At 23.5% G+C, this 21,095-nt stretch overlaps 1 protein-coding gene across 3 annotated transcripts in view; it reads right to left on the bottom strand.

The window, feature by feature from the left end:
- Positions 1-21,095, bottom strand: part of LOC145198887 (NACHT, LRR and PYD domains-containing protein 1a-like) — a 55,378-nt gene that overhangs the window by 14,367 nt on the left and 19,916 nt on the right. Inside the window, exons 5-6 of one of the 3 annotated variants that reach the window (XM_090076346.1) lie at positions 1,563-2,900; positions 561-1,379 (exon numbers count right to left, since the gene is read on the bottom strand). In XM_090076346.1, the coding sequence (XP_089932472.1) occupies positions 1,366-1,379; positions 1,563-2,900 (1,352 nt within the window). In that variant the 3' untranslated portion in view covers positions 561-1,365. Of the gene's footprint in view, positions 1-560; positions 1,380-1,517; positions 2,901-21,095 lie in introns of those variants that run through there. The other 2 variants (XM_090076344.1, XM_090076347.1) reach the window with 2 other exon arrangements.

Genomic DNA, 21,095 nt, shown 5'->3' with positions numbered 1-21,095 from the left:
TTTTAGAATGGCCTTCACTATATAAATTATTTTACTCACAAAATACAAGTAAAGAGAGAAGAAAAATGGTAATATGACATTATTTATAATTTTCATATAATATTTCTATTTTTGTTTTTGTTTTTATGTTTAACTTTGTCCCAACTTTGTTTTATTGTTTTGACTAAATGAACTTTGAAATAAACAACAAGTGTGTTATTTTAATAACGCTGCAATTTTTAAACTAAAAAAATTGTTTAATTTGTTTGAAGAAAGGTTAGTTAGACACTTAATTAAATAGCAAAATTGTATAAAAAAAACTTTTTAAAATAGTATTTTCAATTGCCATTTAAAATATTTCATTAAACATTTAAAGTTTTTATTAAAAGCTTAATAATTCTTAACTAAAGGTTGCAACAGATTAAATTCATTGGTTCAATCAAAGCATGAAGTCAGCTCTCTAGAGCTACTTCATGCTTTTAAAAGCCACATAAAAAATGTTTGGGAGGTTCTTCCAGAAATATTGAGCTGCAGAGAGATAAAAGTGTTTGAAAATTTTACATTAAAAAATAAATTTAAGATTAAAACTTTTTAGATATTTAAATCAAACTTTTGTTCTACAAAATTTCACAACTCAATTTCTTTAAAACTCAAATAATGATTATATTAAGACCCTGTTTGCATGAAAACAAAAATATACACCAATAAAATATATACAACTTCAAAAGTTTTAAATACATTTTCTCCTATGCTTATTTTATATTGTATGAGAAACATCTTTTAAATATTGAATAAGTCATCCTCCTTTAAAACAATGTTTGGCCTAATTTTATTCTATTGTATATATTAAAGATTACAAGTTTTTGGTGGCTGTCATTCATTTGTTGTTTTTTTTTTTCAGTTGATTAATATTTTTAACTTAACAAAGTCAGTCAACATATTTAAAAGTAATATTAAAAAATTCATTAACTTGAATATTCATAAATAAATGCACAAATTAAACAAAAATATTTTTACATGTGAGATTTCTTATTATATCAATACAAGAAATATATACAAGAAATATATACAAGAAATCTCACATATATAGAGATCATTGATATATGTGTTATTCAAGTTAACACATTTTTTAAAATGGCTGAAATATGTTGACTGTCTTTGTTAAGTTAAAACTATCAATCAACTAAAAAAAACAAAAAAACAAAAAAACAAAAAGGATATGATAACCTTCAAAAAACTTGTAATATTTCTTGTTATATCAAAATTAAAAAGTATATTAAAAGGATTATAAAATATAGCTCAAGTAACGAGCTAATTTTTTATGAAAAAACAAGGCTTTTTAATATCCAACTGTGAGGTGCATTTCGATGAAAATTACTGACTACTTCAACATTCTACTTCTTACTCAAAAAAAAAATTTAAAAAATTATTTTTAAAAACAGCACTAAATAAAACAAAAATTCTCTATAATTAAGGAAAATTTAAGGGAAACAAATTGATAGAACTCATTATAAATATAACAAACTAATGATGAAAACTCAAATAAAGTGTAATTTTTCTTTAAAATTTTAATTGAAACTTACCAAGTACAGCATTAAGGAATAAATTCCTTTCTTCATTTGAGTTCCTCAAATTAGGAAGAAATCTCATTAAAGATATTTTATTTTCATTTGCTAGTCCACAGATCATAGGCAAACAACTGTGCAACTTTTCATTACTCATAATCTCTTCAGTACTCAAATAAACGTGTGCATGAACCGAAGCACAAAACTCCATTAAAGTGAGGTGAGCAAACTGATATTGATAACCAAGTTGTGATTCAACTCTTTCAATGAAACCCAAAAGTTCATTTTCAACTTCATCAAAGTCATTCATAATACCTTTCATTTCCTCTTGGGAGAAAAGAATTTTACCTTGATTGAACAACTCCCATGCAACTTTACAAATTCTTAAAACATGTTGCTTGTTTCTCTCATTTTGCATCATTTTATGAACTGCTTCATTGGTTTTGCAAATGTGTTTTTGAAAAAAGTATAAAAAAATAGAGCAATACAACTCAGTCATAGTGTTGAAAAAATAGAAGTCACTTGCAGCAATTATTGCACACATTGCTGATAAGTAAAACGGAACAGATGCCATCGATTTAGCAAAGTAAGACTCTTTAAGAACACTTTTAATGGCTTCTTTTTTGTTACCAATGTTTTCAACATACTCATTAATTCTGTTGTCATTAAAACCCATTATTTGAATGGTTAACTTGTCAGCACATTCTATTACTTTATCTTTATATTGTAATACAGCTCCAATTCTTCCAGCAACAACACATTTATGTTTTTGAGTATTCAATGCTTCTGCTAATGCATTAATGATGGGTTGTTTGCTTGGATATTGGGGATCATTATTTATTAATTCATCAATGTGAGCAAACTCATCCAACCCATCTATTACAAACAATATAGAAAAATGGTTACAAACATCAGACTCTTGACAAATATCTTTGTAGAAAACTTTTAACAGTTCATTTATGTTACTGATATTTTGATGTTGATTTAACTTTCTACATTCAAAATAAAAAACAAGATCCACATTTTTCCATAATTTACCATTAGCCCAGTCAAGTAAGCACTTTCTGAGCAAACAAGTTTTTCCAATTCCAGCTATGCCAGATATCAAGAGTAAAGATAGTTCTTTTGAGTACACTTCATCAAACTCAATTGGTTTATAGGTCATTTGTCTCTTAAGAAATAACTCTCGCTCAGCAGTTCTTACTGTAACTATTTCCACTTCATCTGCATCAACTACAGTCAAATCAACAAACTTATTTAAAAGTTCAACTTTAGCAGGAGCTTTTACTAAGTGCACAATTTCATCCATTTTTCCATATGTTTTAAGATAAAACTTTTTCAGTGCTTCACGCATTTCTGAAAGAACAAAAAAAGAATTTTACTTTACATTTTTAAAGAAACATTTTCATTTTGATTTTAATAAATTTGTTTCAACATAAACATAAAATAATAAACTTATCTTTTTTTCAGAATTCAAAAAATTTTGAAAATAAAAACTATTTTATGATTTTATGTGTATGTTGAAAATCCATAGATAGTTCTAAATGGATTCCTAATACACAGTTATTTTAACAAATAACTAAGAATAACTGAGGTGGATTTTATATAATTGCTAGCATTTTATATTTTGTATCTTATCATATACTACACTTATTTTTATTTGTTTAACTTTCATTTAAATCTTAATCTTACACTACCTTTATTCTTTTAAGTAAAAGGTATTCAAGCAAAGTTATAACAATCAATGAGAGATTTAAGTTTTACAATAACCATTTCAAATATAAAACAATATAAAAACTCCTTTTATAAAAAGCTTGGCTTTCGCAGTGTTATTATTATTATTATAATTATATTTATAATTATTATTATTATAATTATTATTATTATTATTATCATTATTATTATTATTATTATTATTATTATTATTATTATTATTATTATTATTATTATTTTTATTATTATTATTATTATTTTTATTATTATTATTATTATTATTATTATTATTATTATTATTATTATTATTATTATTATTATTATTATTATTATTATTATTATTATTATTATTATTACTAGATAAAATTCTACTACTTTTTAAGTGTTAATTTTTCCTGGTATGTTTCATAGTTAATTGTTTATTACATACTAATTATTGTTTATTATTAAACTTTTAAAACTTGTTAAATTAAAAAAAAGTTATTTTAAAACTACTTACATAAAATGTGTGACATTAATGATAATAACAACAACAACAACAACAACAACAACAACAACAATAATAACAATAACAATAATAATAATAATAATAATAATAATAATAATAATAATAATAATAATATAAATAATAATAATAACAATAATAATAATAATAATAATAATAATAATAATAATAATAATAATAATAATAATAATAATAATAATAATAATAATAATAATAATAATAATAATAATAATAATAATAATAATAATAATAATAATAATAATAATAATAATAATAATAATAATAATAATAATAATAATAATAATAATAATAATAATAATAATAATAATAATAATAATAATAATAATAATAATAATAATAATAATAATAATAATAATAATAATAATAATAATAATAATAATAATAATAATAATAATAATAATAATAATAATAATAATAATGACATTAATGATATTAACAACAACAACAACAACAACAACAACAACAACAACAACAATAATAACAATAACAATAATAATAATAATAATAATAATAATAATAATAATAATAATAATAATAATAATAATAATAATAATAATAATAATAATAATAATAATAATAATAATAATAATAATAATAATAATAATAATAATAATAATAATAATAATAATAATAATAATAATAATAATAATGACATTAATGATATTAACAACAACAACAACAACAACAACAACAACAACAACAACAACAACAACAACAACAACAACAATAATAACAATAACAATAATAATAATAATAATAATAATAATAATAATAATAATAATAATAATAATAATAATAATAATAATAATAATAATAATAATAATAATAATAATAATAATAATAATAATAATAATAATAATAATAATAATAATAATAATAATGATAATAATAATAATAATAATAATAATAAGAAAACAAAGAAGAAGAAGAAAAATGAATGTTTAAGCTGATAATTCTAAGATTAAGTTATGCTTTGTTGAAAAAATATGTAAATTTTAAAATTTTTAGATGATTGCTTATGTTTCCTCAAATTATTGTTCATAACTTGGTTGAAAGTAGGCTGAATTGAATGGATGAATGTATTTGAAGAAAAGGAAGTTTTACTAGATACTAATTTTGATTTTTTTTATCTTAATTTTTTTTTATTCTGAAGTTGATACTTAAATTTGAAATTCTCCTTACGTTTTATTTTTTTAAGCTATATTTCAGTACTTATGTTTGCAATTTTTTTTTTAGTATTTTAATAAATTTTAAATTTAAAAAAAAAAAATATTTTTTAAAGAAATTTCTCTCATTTTTTTAAAAAAATATTTTTCTAATTAAAAAAATTTTAAGTTGTAATTGAATTATTTGAATTTGAAATGAAAAATGAAAAAAAATCTCTCTAATTACATAACTGTAATTTGTTTCACGGTTTAAAAATTTGGGGAGAGTCATCAACGAAAACACCCAAAAAAACCCTTTGGAGGGATGGTAATACATACCCATAGGATATGATAACAAGTGATTTTAAAATCAACAATTACCATACGTCAGAGAAATTAGCATTTTTGTTTTTCTCAATACTGGCTAAATTTCAAAACTATCTTTTAATACTAAAAAGCTATTAATTCATCCAATTCTGAGTTGTTTTTTTCAAAAATGTGTATTTTCTAACAAAACAACTGAAAAAGCAAGAACAACAAAGCAAATTTCTGTATAATTTCACAACTTGATTATCTTAATATCATAATGAATTTAATCATATAGCAAAAACACCTGAATTCTAATTAAATCTTATTTTCCACTCTTATATGTTTTGATTTTCACTTCTACACATGTTTGGTGTTGTAGTCTACAACACAGTTAAGTAATTGCAGTCCATGTTTTGGATGAAGTGCATGTCTCTTGAATTGTTGCCATTGAGACTTGAAGTTTGCATGAAGAGCTTCAGTGGCTTGTTCACTGTATATTCCAAGACTTTGATGACTCAGAGAGATGAACTGGGCCATCTGAAAGAACACAGTGTAGACCTTTGGAGTGATTGAGAATGGAAGAGCAAGGTGTGAAACTTTAAAGTTCTCAATATATTTTTCAACAGCCTTTGACAATGATTTCCATGAAAATGTCCTCCATGAAATGGTTGGAGGAGTATGTTTAAAACCTCTGGCCATTCTTCAACCTCTGGCCGAACTTAGCTCAGACTCTTGAAAAGGTGGCTGACCACACCCATCAGTAGGTGAAGTACCATTGGTGGTATTGCTTTTAGAATGAGTATTTCATCTGAAATATTGAGCAAGGGTACGTTGATGACATTTCCAAAGCATTAAGCACCCTTTACATTAATTCCTTCAGCAACAAAAGCTTGGTGAGCCTTTCTGATGCTTCCAAAGGTATTCAGTGCACCACATTTTCCAAGGTTTGAAGAGTCTGAATCACACCAACAGCAAGGATGTTTTCTAGCATGAGACTGAAGTCCACAAAGAATGTTAGCAACTTTCATGTCACAAGACAAGACAAAGGAAAAAGCACCAATATTGGCAAGTTTTAACAGGTTTTTAACGTTCTCATAGTTTTCTGCCATTCCTTCAGAGATTGTTATAATCAGCTGTTTCTTTACTCCAGAATCTTTGAAGGAAGAACTACAAAGCTTAGGAGTCTTCAGGATGAGACTGGTTGGTTCTGGGACTTCCTTGATAATGCCCAGACTCATCTTAAGAAAGCCACCTCCACCATCAAGTCCAATCTTAATTAGATGTTCCTCGGAGACAGATCTTGCTGATACCTTAAATTGAAGAAGGCTGCCAATATTATTACAATGAACAACATCTCTAAGTTGGTCAATGTCAGAACTTTTGATTTTTGTGATAAAAAAGTGATCTTTTAGCAACTTTCCTTGCTCTGCAAATTTCCTAGCAAAATATGGCTCAACAATTTTTTGTTGGCCTGCAGAGTTAAGAGTTGAAGCAAGTTGTTTCATCTGGTTGTTGGACAAACCAGTGTTAAGTTGAACTGTCACAAGGCTTTCAGTTGGAAGAGGATCCTTAAATAGTTGTGTTGGAGTAGCTTTGCCTGAAATTTAAAATGGATTAATAAAATAAAATGTACCTAATGAAAAGCAATATGTTGGGCACTTGATTTGCTCAGTCGCACTGTGCCATTTAATGCATTCACATGCAGGAGAATTTCTTGTTGATAGCTTCACAGCAATTGAACTGAAATCATACAATTTGGGAAATGGCTGTGATGTTTTTCCCTCATCAATTTTTTGCAGAATCAAACAACAATTTGTGCACATTCCATTTGGAAGATGATCTTCATTAGTCTAATGGTTTTGGAGAGTGCTTTTCTGCTTATCAAGAAAGGTGTTATACTTTAATCACGTTTTAACATTCAGAGAATGCAAACTGTGTTTTGATACTCAGCATGAGTTTCAGCAGAATTGGGCATTTTAAATGTATTTTTTTAGTTCCTCTAACAAAATTTTATCAATTTTAGTTTGAATACTAGAACAAAAATGATGAACTTAAAAAAATGTTGTGGGTTAACAAGAAATCAAAAAAAAACTGATGTTCAACATTTGAGATGTGGTGGGTTCTAGTTTAGTAGAAGAAAAAGCAATTTTTTTTGTTAGAGTTGGAATTTTTAAGAATGTTTGTTGTTATTTATTCTATAAATACAATAAAATATCAATATAAGCTCATAAAAATGTCTTAAAACCCTTTGAAAAAAATTCATAATATGAGCATTTTTACTATAAAAATATTAAAATTGAAATTTCTTTCTCAGATGGTAATGGTTGATTTTAAAACCACTTGCAATAGTATCCCAAGGGTCCATATTATCACCCCTCCAAAGGACTTTTTTGGGTGTTTTTGATAATGACTCATCCCAAAAATTTAAAACTGTGGTTTTTTAACATTTTATAAAATAAAACTTATTTATAATTTTTTCTTTAAATATTTCTTCAATCCTTACCTAACATTACTTTTACTCTTTTTTTCATAAAAATTGATTTTACTTAAAAAACAATTTAATTAAAAATTATTCAAACTTTATTTGGAATCAAAAAATGCAAAATAATTTTTTTACTTTATTTGTATTTCTTTCTGCAAGTAATTTTATTTCTGCAAATAATTTTATTTCTGCAAATAATTTCCTTTAAAAATAAATTCTTTCTATTATTTATTATGCACTTTGCTGCCCCTATCTCTCTTAAAACATTGTAAAAATTATTATAAAAATTTTAAATGAAAATAATTACAGAAAAATTATTATTGAAAAAGGCAATATTATATTAAATCAAGTAAATCAACTTCAATCAAATTTTATTAATTTTCTTACTTTAGCACGGGTTAATTTTGTTTCTGCTAAAACATTTTTTTTTTTTATTTTATAACACCTCTTGCTGCTTGTATTTCTTTTAAAAGTCTACTTTGTTATATAAATTGCCTAATTTCTTATTAAATTAAACCTATTTTTATGTGATTATCTTTGTTCTTTCTTCATCATGTTTAATCATTTGCATTTTATTAGTGAACTGCTATTGGCAATGAGTGTCGTGTAGTATTATTATAAACACAATAAAAACCATAGACAGTCTTGTTATTTTAAAATGGTTAGTATATGGTCTCCTTCGCAAGATAAAGATAAAAAGAGTAATGACTTTTAATATGATTACGGTTAGTGGCACTCTAACTACTGCACAAAATATGCTTTATCTGCACATGTTTTACACTCAAAACAATAAGTAATTTTATAAAACTTATTTTTTTTATACCAGTCTTAACAAATTTCCCAAAAGAAAAAAAAGTCTGAGGGTATAAAGGATTTAGTGTTAATTTTCTTTTATTATAAAACTTAACAATCATTTATTTAGTATAACAATTCAGCCATTAAAAGAATTATGATAAATATTTGTCAGTAAACTTTTGTCAAAGTTTCCTGTAGCAAGTCAATTATTATTGAAACATTAAGTGCGTGTTTCTAAATATTTTGAATGATTTTGGCAATTAAAATGAAACTTGTTCCTACAATAATAACTACATGTACCAGCACAAGACTAATTTATTTTGAAATATTTTATGTTTAGAATTTTCTAGGCATATGATTGTAGTATTTGTGCTATTGGTATACCTTTGTGCTATTTTATACATTTGTGCTATTGGTATTCCAGATTTGACATTACCTTTCAACTGTGACTAGTTACAATTACATTTGTCTCAATGTTACAACCAGTAATGGGGTAACATTGACATTTATAGAGATTAAATAAATGTATAAAAGTTCCAATAAACTTTATTCAACTTAAGTAATATTAAAAATTTATTGTAAATAATATTTTTGTACAAACACTAAGCATATTCAAAAGAAAGTGAGGGTTAAAAATGCTTCTGCAAAGACTATAGAATTATTTAATTAATCATTAAAAAAACTATTTAAAAAATTCAATAATTTAATAAAAACTCTTTTTGCAAAATAATTATTTGCATTTTTTTTTTAATTTTATAACACCTCTTGCTGCTTGTATTTCTTTTAAAAGTCTACTTTGTTATATAAATTGCCTAATTTGTTATTAAATTAAACCTATTTTTATGTGATTATCTTTGTTCTTTCTCATCATGTTTAATCATTTGCTATTTATTAGTGAACTGCTATTAGCAATGAGTGTCGTGTAGTATTATTATAAACACAAAAGAAACCATAGACAGTCTTGTTATTTTAAAATGGTTAGTATATGGTCTCCTTTGAAAGATAAAGATAAAAAGAGTCATAGATTTCTAATATGATTACCGTTAGTGGCACTCTAACTACTGCACAAAATATGCTTTATCTGCACATGTTTTAGACTCAAAACAGAAAGTAGTTTTATAAAATTTATTTTTTTTATACCAGTCTTAACAAAATTACCAAAAGAAAAAAAAGTCTGAGGGTATAAAGGATTTAGTGTTAATTTTCTTTTATTATAAAACTTAACAATCATTTATTTAGTTTTTCCATTTAACAATTCAGCCATTAAAAGAATTATGATAAACATTTGTCAGTAAACTTTTGTCAATGTTTCCTGTAGCAAGTCAAATATTATTGAAACATTAAGTGCATGTTTCTGAATATTTTGAATGATTTTGGCAATTAAAACAAAGCTTATTCTTACAATAATAACTACATGTACCAGCACAAGGCTGATTTATATTGATATATTTTATGTTTAGAATTTTCTAGGCATATGATTGAAGTATTTGTGCTATTGGTATATCTTTGCCATAATTGCAGATTTGACATTACCTTTTAAATTGTGACTAGTTACAATTACATTTGTCTCAATGTTACAACCAGTAATGGGGTAACATTGACATTTAAGGAGATTAAATAAATGAATAAAAATTCCAGTAAATTTTATTCAACTTAAGTAATATTAAAAATTTATTGTAAATAATATTTTTGTACTAACACAAAGCATATTCAAAAGAAAGTGAGGGTTAAAAATGCTTCTGCAAAGACTATAGAATTATTTAATTAATCATTAAAAAAACTATTTAAAAAACTCAATAATTTAATAAAAACTCTTTTTGCAAAAACCCAGCAGGGTTGGATTTTTTTGTCAACCTTGTCACTCTGCATTGTAAAATTCTTTATCTACTTTATTTTCATATAATAATACCCAAGTTGACTGAAATTTACAGGATTTTTTTATTCACTTACTACTGTGCAAAATATGCTAAAAAAAAAGCATATTTTGCACAGTAGTAAGAGGGCCACTTACCTATATTACAATAAAAAACTATGACTTTACTAATTTTAGGAATTTAGAATGTTTTCAATAAACTATTTTTATTGCTACATCTTGCAAAGGAGACCATATACTAACAAGTCTGTCTATGGTCATTTTAACAAGAATGTTACTACAGATGTACAGAAGTACAGATGTAAGCGCTTGTATAAAAGTTCTTAGCTACATGAGAAGTTCTATGCAACTCACTTAAATGTCAAAATCTGTTACTTATGTGTTAATAATAATATTACACAACACTTGTTGCCAATAGCAGTTTAATAATAAAATGTAATTAACAAAATAATAGGTTTAATTTAACAACAAATTATTAAGTTGGTAATTTATATGATAAACAAAAGACTTTTAAAAGAGATATGAGCAGCAAAGAGTCTATGTATTAATGGAAACAAATTTAACCCATCCTTAAGTAACAGAACTAATGAAATTTCATTGAAAATGATTTTCTTCATTTAATAATATTTCATTTTTCTATAATAATTTTTCTATAATAATTTGCATTTAAAAATTGTATACCAAAATGTTTTAAAAGAAATAAGAGCAGCAAATGGTTTAATAGAAAGAAATTATTTTCATAGGAAGTTATAAGCAGAAATGAAATTTAAAGAAATACAAATAAAGTAAAAAAATGATGAAAGATAATAAGTAGGTTTTCTTGATTCAACCCCTTACTGCATGATTTTTTTTTCACTAACCAAAAAAATATATAATGCATAAAAAGTGAAATAAAGGGACACCAGCTTTATATACTTTTCATAAAGAAAAAAAAAATTATATTGGTACACATCTGACATGCTATGCAGTTGAGGTAATAACAAAAAGGATAAATTATTTTGGATCATTTTTGATTCATTATGTGGTAAGGGGGTTAATGATGCTGCATTTTTAAAACAATTCCAAATAAAATGAGAATAATTTTTATTGAAATTGTTTTTTAAGTAAAAATCAATTTTTAAAGATAGATTTATTTTTTAAGAAAAAGCTGAATTTTTTGACAAAGGAACAAAGGTAAAGAACAAGTTATATAAAGATTGAAGAAATATACAAAAAATAAATTATAAATAAGGTTTATTTTATAAAATGTTCAAAAACAAATTACAGTTATGCTATTAAGTTAAGCACCAGTTAAAATTTATTTTTTCATTTCTCATTTCAAATTCAAATAATTCAATTAAGAGTTAATATTTTTTAAATCAGAAAAATAGTTTAGGAGAAACAAAAGAAATACTTTAAAAATATTTTTATATGAGTTTATAATCATTAACCTCATAGAGAATTTATGAGTTTATAATCATTAACCTCATAGAGAATTTATGAGTTTATAATTTAAAACAAAAGAAAAAATTTCTACATCGAATTGTTTTTAACTCAGCGTATCCTTTGTATGAAAAAAAAACTATTTCCTTAACTACATTTTATGAAAAAGCAATTACAGCATGCTGAGTTAGTTTTTTGCTGCCAATCATAAAAAAAAAAAAAGAACTTTTGTAAATTATCAAAACAAAACAAAAAAAAAGAAAAAAAAAAAGCTATCATTAATTGGTTCATTTTCAAAAAAATTTAAGAAAATCAATTTTTGAATTCGAATAACTAGAGATAGAAACTTATTTTCAGACTCTAATGTATGACTGCTCAATCTCAGGTAATCAACTAAGTCACAGTTGTACAATTTTAAGGAAAATATGATTGTATTTATTATAACGACATAATGTCAAATATTTTATAGCATTATCTTAAAATTTTCAGAAGATTGCTTGCTAATATTATTTCAGCTACCAAATTGTTAAAATTATGTCAATAATAAATTTTTTATTGGGTAAACATTTTTTGTACTTAAGTTAAGAAAAAACATTTTTGTTCTGTTGTATTTTATATACAATTATTTATTATATATTAGTTTTACATTTAAAAAATATTTGTTAATTCTATAATTTTTTACTTTACTTATTAACAAAAATAATAAATGAATTAAATTATTAAAAATACTAGATATAATAAAAGTAATAGCAACAATGATAATAAAAACAGAAAAAAAAAAAAAAATAGTAATAGTAATAGTAATAGTAATAATAATAATAATAATAATAATAATAATAATAATAATAATAATAATAATAATAATAATAATAATAATAATAATAATAATAATAATAATAATAATAATAATAATAATAATAGTAATAATAATAATAATAATAATAATAATAATAATAATAATAATAATAATAATAATAATAATAATAATAATAACAACAAGAATAATAATAATAATAATAATAACAACAAGAATAATAATAATAATAATAATAATAATAATAATAATAATAATAATAATAATAATAATAATAATAATAATAATAATAATAATAATAATAATAATAATAATAATAACAACAACAAGAATAATAATAATAATAATAATAATAATAATAATAATAATAATAATAATAATAATAATAATAATAATAATAATAATAATAATAATAATAATAATAATAATAATAATAATAATAATAATAATAATAATAATAATAATAATAATAATAACAACAAGAATAATAATAATAATAATAATAATAATAATAATAATAATAATAATAATAATAATAATAATAATAATAATAATAATAATAATAATAATAATAATAATAATAATAATAATAATAATAATAATAATAATAATAATAATAATAATAATAATAATAATAGTAATTATAATAATAGTAATTATAACAATAATAACAATAATAATAGAAATAATAATAGTAATGATAATAGAAGTAATGGTAATATTAAAAATATGATAATACCAATCAGAACAATAATGAGAACAACAATAACAAAACTAGTAACAACATTAGCAACAACATAACAACAGTAATAATTTTAATAAAAAGAATAATAATCATAATTAAAAACAAATACTTTTTTTAGTAAATAGAATTTTTTAATAAATATTTGTATGCATCATTTACAAATGCATTTGTGTATATTATTTATTTATAACTGTTTCAATTATAGCATTATTAAAACTGTGTTATTATAAAAAAACAATGCTCAAATTATGTTCTTTGAAAAACTACCTATATGAATAAAGATTACACTTTATCCAATGAAATATGATTTTTTATTTATTGTAACATTTAAATTAACTTTAAATGTTACAATAAATGGAAAAATCAGCATAATCCAACTTAAAATTAATCAATTTTATGTTATTAATCAGTTTTATGTTTTCATTTAAAGTAATTTTTCATTAAAATTTTCAACATAATGTTAGATTATGTTGAAAATTTCAAGTTTCGAAGTTTTAATTCACTATGAAATTCACCATGAAATTCACCATGAAATAGAACATCAAAGAGAAAGATTAAAATTAAAAACATTTTTAGTATTTTTTGTTTTCTTTCTAAGACTATTATATCTGAAAATAGTAGATATTGGAATAATATTGGCTATTTAATATATAAAAAATTTTATATTACAAATGGTCAATATTATTCTGATATTAACTCTTTTTCTTATAACCAGAAACTAATTTTGTTTCACAAAACAAAAAGAACTCTATTATTACAGAACTCTATAAACATAAGTTTTTATAGAAGAAATAGCAAAAAAAAAAAAAAAAACATTTCTTAATTTAAATTTAACATGGAAGATTCAACATAAAAGACTCAAAGTTAAAAAATTTCCTTTTAACATAAACAAAAATTTTAAAGAAATAATTCTTTTGAAGGAAAATTTGAATATAGTAAAAATATGAATATTTAATTCAAAAATCATTTTAATTTCATTTACAAATATGAAATTTAATTTTAGATGTAAAATTAATTTTATCAAAATTTTATCAATTTTATTGACAAAAATATATGATTCATTAGCTAAAAATCACAGGAAAAGGTTTCTGTTCTCATGTTGTTTCAACAACTTTCTATTGTGAGAGACAATTTGTATTTATATTTACACTTATTCATTAAAGTATATTTATTCTTTTTTAAACAAATGTTTTTTAGGTATTTATATATAAATTTATATTTCAATATTTTTTAAAATATAGAAACTTTATAAACACATTCTTAAAATTTCTATATGTTAAGTATCACAGTGTCTGCTGATACATTATTAAACAAAATTAACTATGTGCCAGCATAATTAATTTTCTATAATTATGCTGGTGCATATTGCTTACAATTAATTCATATCTAAGTTACTTTAATTGAACTTTGTATATTAAAAAAACAATTAAAAACTTGTATAAAATAAAAATTACTTAAAAGTAATACTTTTGTCAGCTAATTTAATAAATAATCAACTGACAAAATAGAGTTTTTTAATAACAAAAACTTTCACTTTGAAATCTTTAATAAAGATGTTAATATTTAAAAAAATGCATACTTATAAGAGTATACATAAATATACAAAAACAATTAAACATTGTCTACAAATATTCAATATTACTATTTTGCTTCAAAAGTAAAATGATGAGAGTTGGTAAAATGAAAACATTTTAATTTTGAAAATCAAGTCATTAAAAATATTGTATCTGTTACTACATGAAAGCCATGAAATCCTGTTGCTAAAAAAAATATTGAATCATAAGTTGAATTAGAGAGACAAAAAGAAGCTTTAAAATGTTCAAAATATTGTAAAGTTGTAAAAGTTCTTCCTGAAAATGCTTTGTTAATAACAACCAATTTTAGTTTGTTTCAACTTTTCAATTGAACTGCGATGAGAACAAGTAACAGTAAGCTATGAAGATTCAAGTTTTGCTGTATTTAAAACAGAAATAAAAAAAGGATTTGCAAGAAGTATTTGCAAAGGAGGCTAACTAGTGTAACTATAACTACTATTAAAAAAAACATCAGACAAAGTGAATAAAAGAAAAGATCTCGTCAACCTGTTTATAACAATTAAAAACAGAACAAATATAAATCATAATCAAAAAACTTGATTATTAAGATGAAAAGACAAGACAACAACAGAATATAATTTTAAATATAAAACTCTAAGAGATCAAAAAAGAACTGGGATTAAGTGGAATGATGAGCCCTTGCATTAATGTAAAATTACACAAAAATTAGTACTAAATTAAAACATGAGTAAAAGCAACATTTGATACAACCAACTTAATTTTAGTACTGGTAAAACTAAAGCACTTTCATTTGTAATAGCCAACAATCTCCATTAAAATCAATTTTTAGAACCACTTACAAATCAATTTCAATACTAGAGAGAAAAAACCTTATGTATTGAACCTATAAGCATTTATAAGATCAGTATCACTGATGTGCAATTATAGTTAATTAAAGTTCTACGCTTTCATCTCTAAAATGCATTAAAAAAAAGTAAATTTGTTAAAGTTAAAATAACCATGCTAATCAAAACTTTTTCCAAAAATATCTCTTACAATAAAATTGCACTAAAATATGCATCTATGAAACAACCCACATCATTAAATAATCACCACTAACAGATGTGCTATCTTGGAAAGAAACTGATTAAATAATATACAAATTTACTAAAAATATAAAAAGATTTCATTTATTCAGTTTAATTATTCACATTAATATTTTTAGACTCATAACGTTTTTTGAAGTTTTTTTTGAAAAAGAATCAAGTTTCATTCCATTCTTACTAAAATAAGAAATTCATTTTGTCATTTTTGATTGAAATCTTCCCACCTTACTATGGAATAAACTTTTACAAGATTTTGAAGAATCTGTAAGATTTTGAATGTTAAACAGACCCTTAACAACCATGGTAGGTGTCCTAAAATAAGCAAGAAAACTTTTTTTTTGAAAAGTGTTGCACATACTCATTTTTTTTTTATTGTTTTTACATTAATTGACATTAAGGTGTCCCCTCTTAATTTCATTTAATTATGTAAAAATAAAAAAAGAAATTTCATAAAGTTCTTACAAATCAATGTCAAAAAATCAATGAAAATTGCATTCAATGTGTGGCAATATTCTAAAACTTTCTACAACTCAGTGATTATCCTACTGTTGATTGTTTCTCACCATTAGAGAATTTTTTATCAGTAGAATTCATATTTTTATGCTATTTATCCCCCACAGGAGTTTGACATACAAGCAAAACAAAAATCATGTAAACACAAAACTATTCAATTGTAATAAGGCTGAATTGTTAATTCATTGTGTCCATGGCATTGTTAAAAATATAAAATTACAATTTCATAATATGTTGCATGAGTGTTCAGTACCAAGACAAAAATACAAAAAAAAAAAGTACAAAATTACAAGTGGATTTACATGTGTACTTTGCTTGGTTATGCTCAGTATTACAGTTTGGAAAACTGTCAATATCTTAATAATAACATATCATCCGATCAAAAACCTTTGTTTAGGAGTGCTAAACAGTTCAGTTATGAATGCTTAGTTACTGTGGCATTAAAATTCTGTATGAGAGCAACAACACAGTCATTAACACAGGCCAAATAATTAACCATCTCAGATGCAGTCTTGTATAATTGTTTTTCACTGAAATCTCTAAAAAACTGTCTACAAATGGTGGTGGTCTTGAAAAAACTTCTAGAGATAGATAAGTTTTGCACTGTATGAGGCAGACTCTTAAGTAAATGCAGTCCTCAATCATCTCTAATTCCTGACACAAATTGTGCATTTTCCTGACAAAAGAGATACCGAAAAAATAATGAGAGGAGTCATCAGCTCTAGGCTCAAGTACCCAATTAATCTGAGGAGGGTACCTGGACTTAACCAGACCTGCAGTTAGTAGAAGAAATTCTCTATAACCATCTAATGGATGGCAAAGATGAAGTTGGTCAGCAATCAGTGCCTTTCTTTTCTATTTTGGCTGTCACAAGCAGTGATATATGGTGTTGCAGATTGGTAATTGATTAGATTAAACCATTTTTTTTTAATCTCTTAAAAAGCAAGATCATCAAAGAACATGCCCAATTACCTAGTACCTCAGATCTTTTTAAACACTGGTCTTGGGTTTATATTTTCTTACAAGGAAAATTTTCTTGGGGTGAGGATGATGAAAGAGGCTGAGATAGTATTAAAATGTTTGAGTAGCTTGTAACTTTGTATGTTCAATTTTGCTAATATTATGTTAAAACAAATCAGTATTTTAAAACCCAGCAATTGGTTGTGCAAATCCAGCAATTAATTATTTACTGGGCACTACCTTAAAATGTATTTTAAGGTTGTGCCCAGGTTTTTTGTTGCTCAAGATAGGTAACTAAGTTAACTCAGGCCCAGTTGATAAACTAAAGCACACTCTTAGATCACTAAATAAAAGCACTTCAAACATATGATGGAAACAGGCTATCTACAGCAAACTGTAATCAAAAGTTGTCTCTAAAAGTGTGCAGGTTCCATTAAGTCTACCAGCATTTGAAACCATCATGTCAAAGAACATGCCAAATACAGGTGTATCACATTTCCATGACTTCAAATGTTCTAGAACTGTCACCATTGCAGTCTTTTTCTGAGCCTTAGGCCAACTTTGTCACACCAAGAAGTTTTGTGCATCTGTCAATAACAGAAGATACCAAAAATGGCAATCATACTCTTTGCTGAGTATGGGTGAATAGTTAGATAAATATAAAAACCAAATCCGAGTTATTTTTTTTTAGCTATAGTCTTAGTTGTGCATTTAAATTTCTCAATTAAGTTTTTGCTTCACCTTTTTAAGTTCATTAAAATGATTAATATTTTTTTACGGCCATTTGCGTTGTAAACTCTTCACCATGATGTTAATCATCTACTTTAATAATCAAAAACATTGTTTCAGAAAACAATTTTTCTTTTTTGGTATCTTGAATTGATAATCTCGTGCCTTTCTTATTTTTGATTTCTTGCAAAAAAGCAAACCATCAAATATAAAATTTCAAAGGGTTATACAAAACATAAGAAAGTTTTAGGATTTTTACAAATTTTTTTAATTTAATGACATTTTTCCAGATATTAAAGAAAATATTTAATAAACTCATGATTCTTTAAATGGTAATTTTTTAAATTTGTATTTAGACTATGCTAATTTGCACTGCTGGGTAATAATGCTAATGAGATTTTCCTTAACTACTTCATACCTTTGAACAAGCAACATTTGCATGTTTTGTATTTATTGCATAGTGCTAATCAAAATGCTGTTTATGTGTTTGACTTGTTTACATTTTATGCAATTAATAAATGCACAACATTTGCTTTTCTAAATTTGACACTGAGTTGATTTGTTCAGTAAATAAGAGAAAATACAAAAACTGGCTATCTATCCAATAGCTGTGTATCTTCTCCAGTTATTTCAGGCAAAATCTCAGTGCACAACAGTTTTTCTAGCTACTGGATACTAATAACTACTGAATGCTAACCTCAAATCTATTGAATTACTGGATTCTCTGTAGCTTATAACAGATTCTTTGTTAGCTTCATAACAGATTTGTTGCCATCAAAGAGCAATTCCCATTTCTCTGAGTAGATGACTTTGGCCATCCAACATGCACTGTAGAGGATACCTGGTTTTTGAAGAATTGGCAACATGCCCAAATCAACCAGACCTATAGCTAGTTGGAGAAATTCTCTATAACTATATATTGGATAGATAATGTGAAGTTGGTCAGCAATTAATGGCTTTAGGCTGTCACAAGCAGTGTTTAATGGTGTCCCAAATGGCTTTGGTTGACAATGGATTAGATTGAACCATTTTTTTTTTTTTGAATCTCATAAAAAGCAAGGTCTCAGGCCCATTTGATGGACCAAAACATATTCCAAATTGTCTAATGTGACCATTTATAACATTATTTCAAAAGTTCATCATCATCAAAAGGTCCAAAAATGTTATTTTAGTTCACTAAAAAATTGCAGTTAATATCAGAAGGCTGAAAAGGAACATTAAGGAGGGTATGCAACAACATTCCTGAATAACTATTGCATTTTTAGGGTATATTAATTCAACATACTTAGATGAAAAACATTTGTATTTGAATAAGTTTAACATCTATATATACTGAGTGTTTTAAATAAATTTTTAAAAATTACTTATTCAAGGTTGATTAAGATTTTAAAAAGTAATTCAAAAGGCTCCATCTTTAATGGGAAAGTTAATTATTTCTTAAAATTGGAATGAAAAATAATGGAAGAGCTTTTTAAATTCACTTAAATCAATTTTAAATTTATTTTTGTAATATCTATATCTATATATCTATATCTATATATATATCTATATCTATATCTATATCTATATCTATATCTATATCTATATATCTATATCTATATCTATATCTATATATATATATATATATATATATATATATATATATATATATATATATATATATATATATATATATATATATATATCTATATCTATATCTCTCTATATCTATTTCTCTATATCTATATATCTATATATCTATATAACTATATATCTACATATCTATATCTCTATATCTCTATATCTATCTGTGTGTGTGTGTGTGTGTATACACATAGATAGATAGATATATACATAGATAGATATAGATATATAATAACATATTATAAAAATTATTTTAAAACTGCTTTATTAAAAATGAACTAATACCAAATATTATAAAAAAATCATCCTTTATAATATTATAAAGTAAAATCATCCTGTAAAAGACCAATTTGATCTGCCATAAGCTAATTTAGGTCTAAAAAAATGCACAAACAGGTTGAATGAGCGATGTTGAAGTAAAACCTTTTAAAGGTCATTAATCAAATAATTTCAGAAATTTTATAAAATAATTTTTATATAAAATAGAGATGAGACTAAATTTTACTTATATTTTAAATTTAATACAAACTTTAATACTTAATTAATAATAATAGTAAAATACTTAAGTTTAATCTGATTTTAAGTTTGTTTTTTTTTTTCTTAAATTGTAAACTCATAAAAAATATATAAAATTCTTTTATATCAACAAACTGTATTTTTTAAGAAAACTCCCCAAATCTCCTTTGAAAATCACCAAGTTTACTTTTTCCCTCATTTTTAACAGGGAAATTTTTGTTACATAATTAAATTTTGTAAGTTGGATATATATATTTTTTTTAACCTTATAAAATTTTTTTATTATATATCCTAAAAAAATTTCAAAAAAGAATCACAGAGCAACTTCAGCCCCTTTTAAAAACAACCATAAATTTGATGTTTTTCAAAGTGATCAGATGCATTTTTACAAAGAAAAAAATTATTTTGATAATAGCAATAATAATGATAGTAATAAGTAAACTAAAAAATTAAAACATGAAGAAATATTTTTTAAAGCTATACTTATGTATAATAACTTAAAATTAGTAATTATAGTGGTAGTAATAGTAGTTATTATTAACTATTATTAAAATAATAATAATAGTAACAAATTAATAAAATAATGTTATAATAATAGTAAAAATAATATAATAATAGTAAAAAAATAATAATAGTAATAATAATAAGAAGAAGAAAAATAACAATAATGATAACAATAACAACAACAACAACATAAACAATAAAAATAATAATACCATTAATAGCATTAATAGCAATAATGATA

Source organism: Hydra viridissima, unplaced genomic scaffold (assembly GCF_058129835.1).
Source record: "Hydra viridissima isolate aposymbiotic clone 2 unplaced genomic scaffold, HvirCarnegie_v1 scaffold_1, whole genome shotgun sequence".
In the NCBI taxonomy this organism is placed as follows: domain Eukaryota; kingdom Metazoa; phylum Cnidaria; class Hydrozoa; order Anthoathecata; family Hydridae; genus Hydra; species Hydra viridissima.
This window is presented reverse-complemented; position numbering and strand designations above follow the sequence as displayed.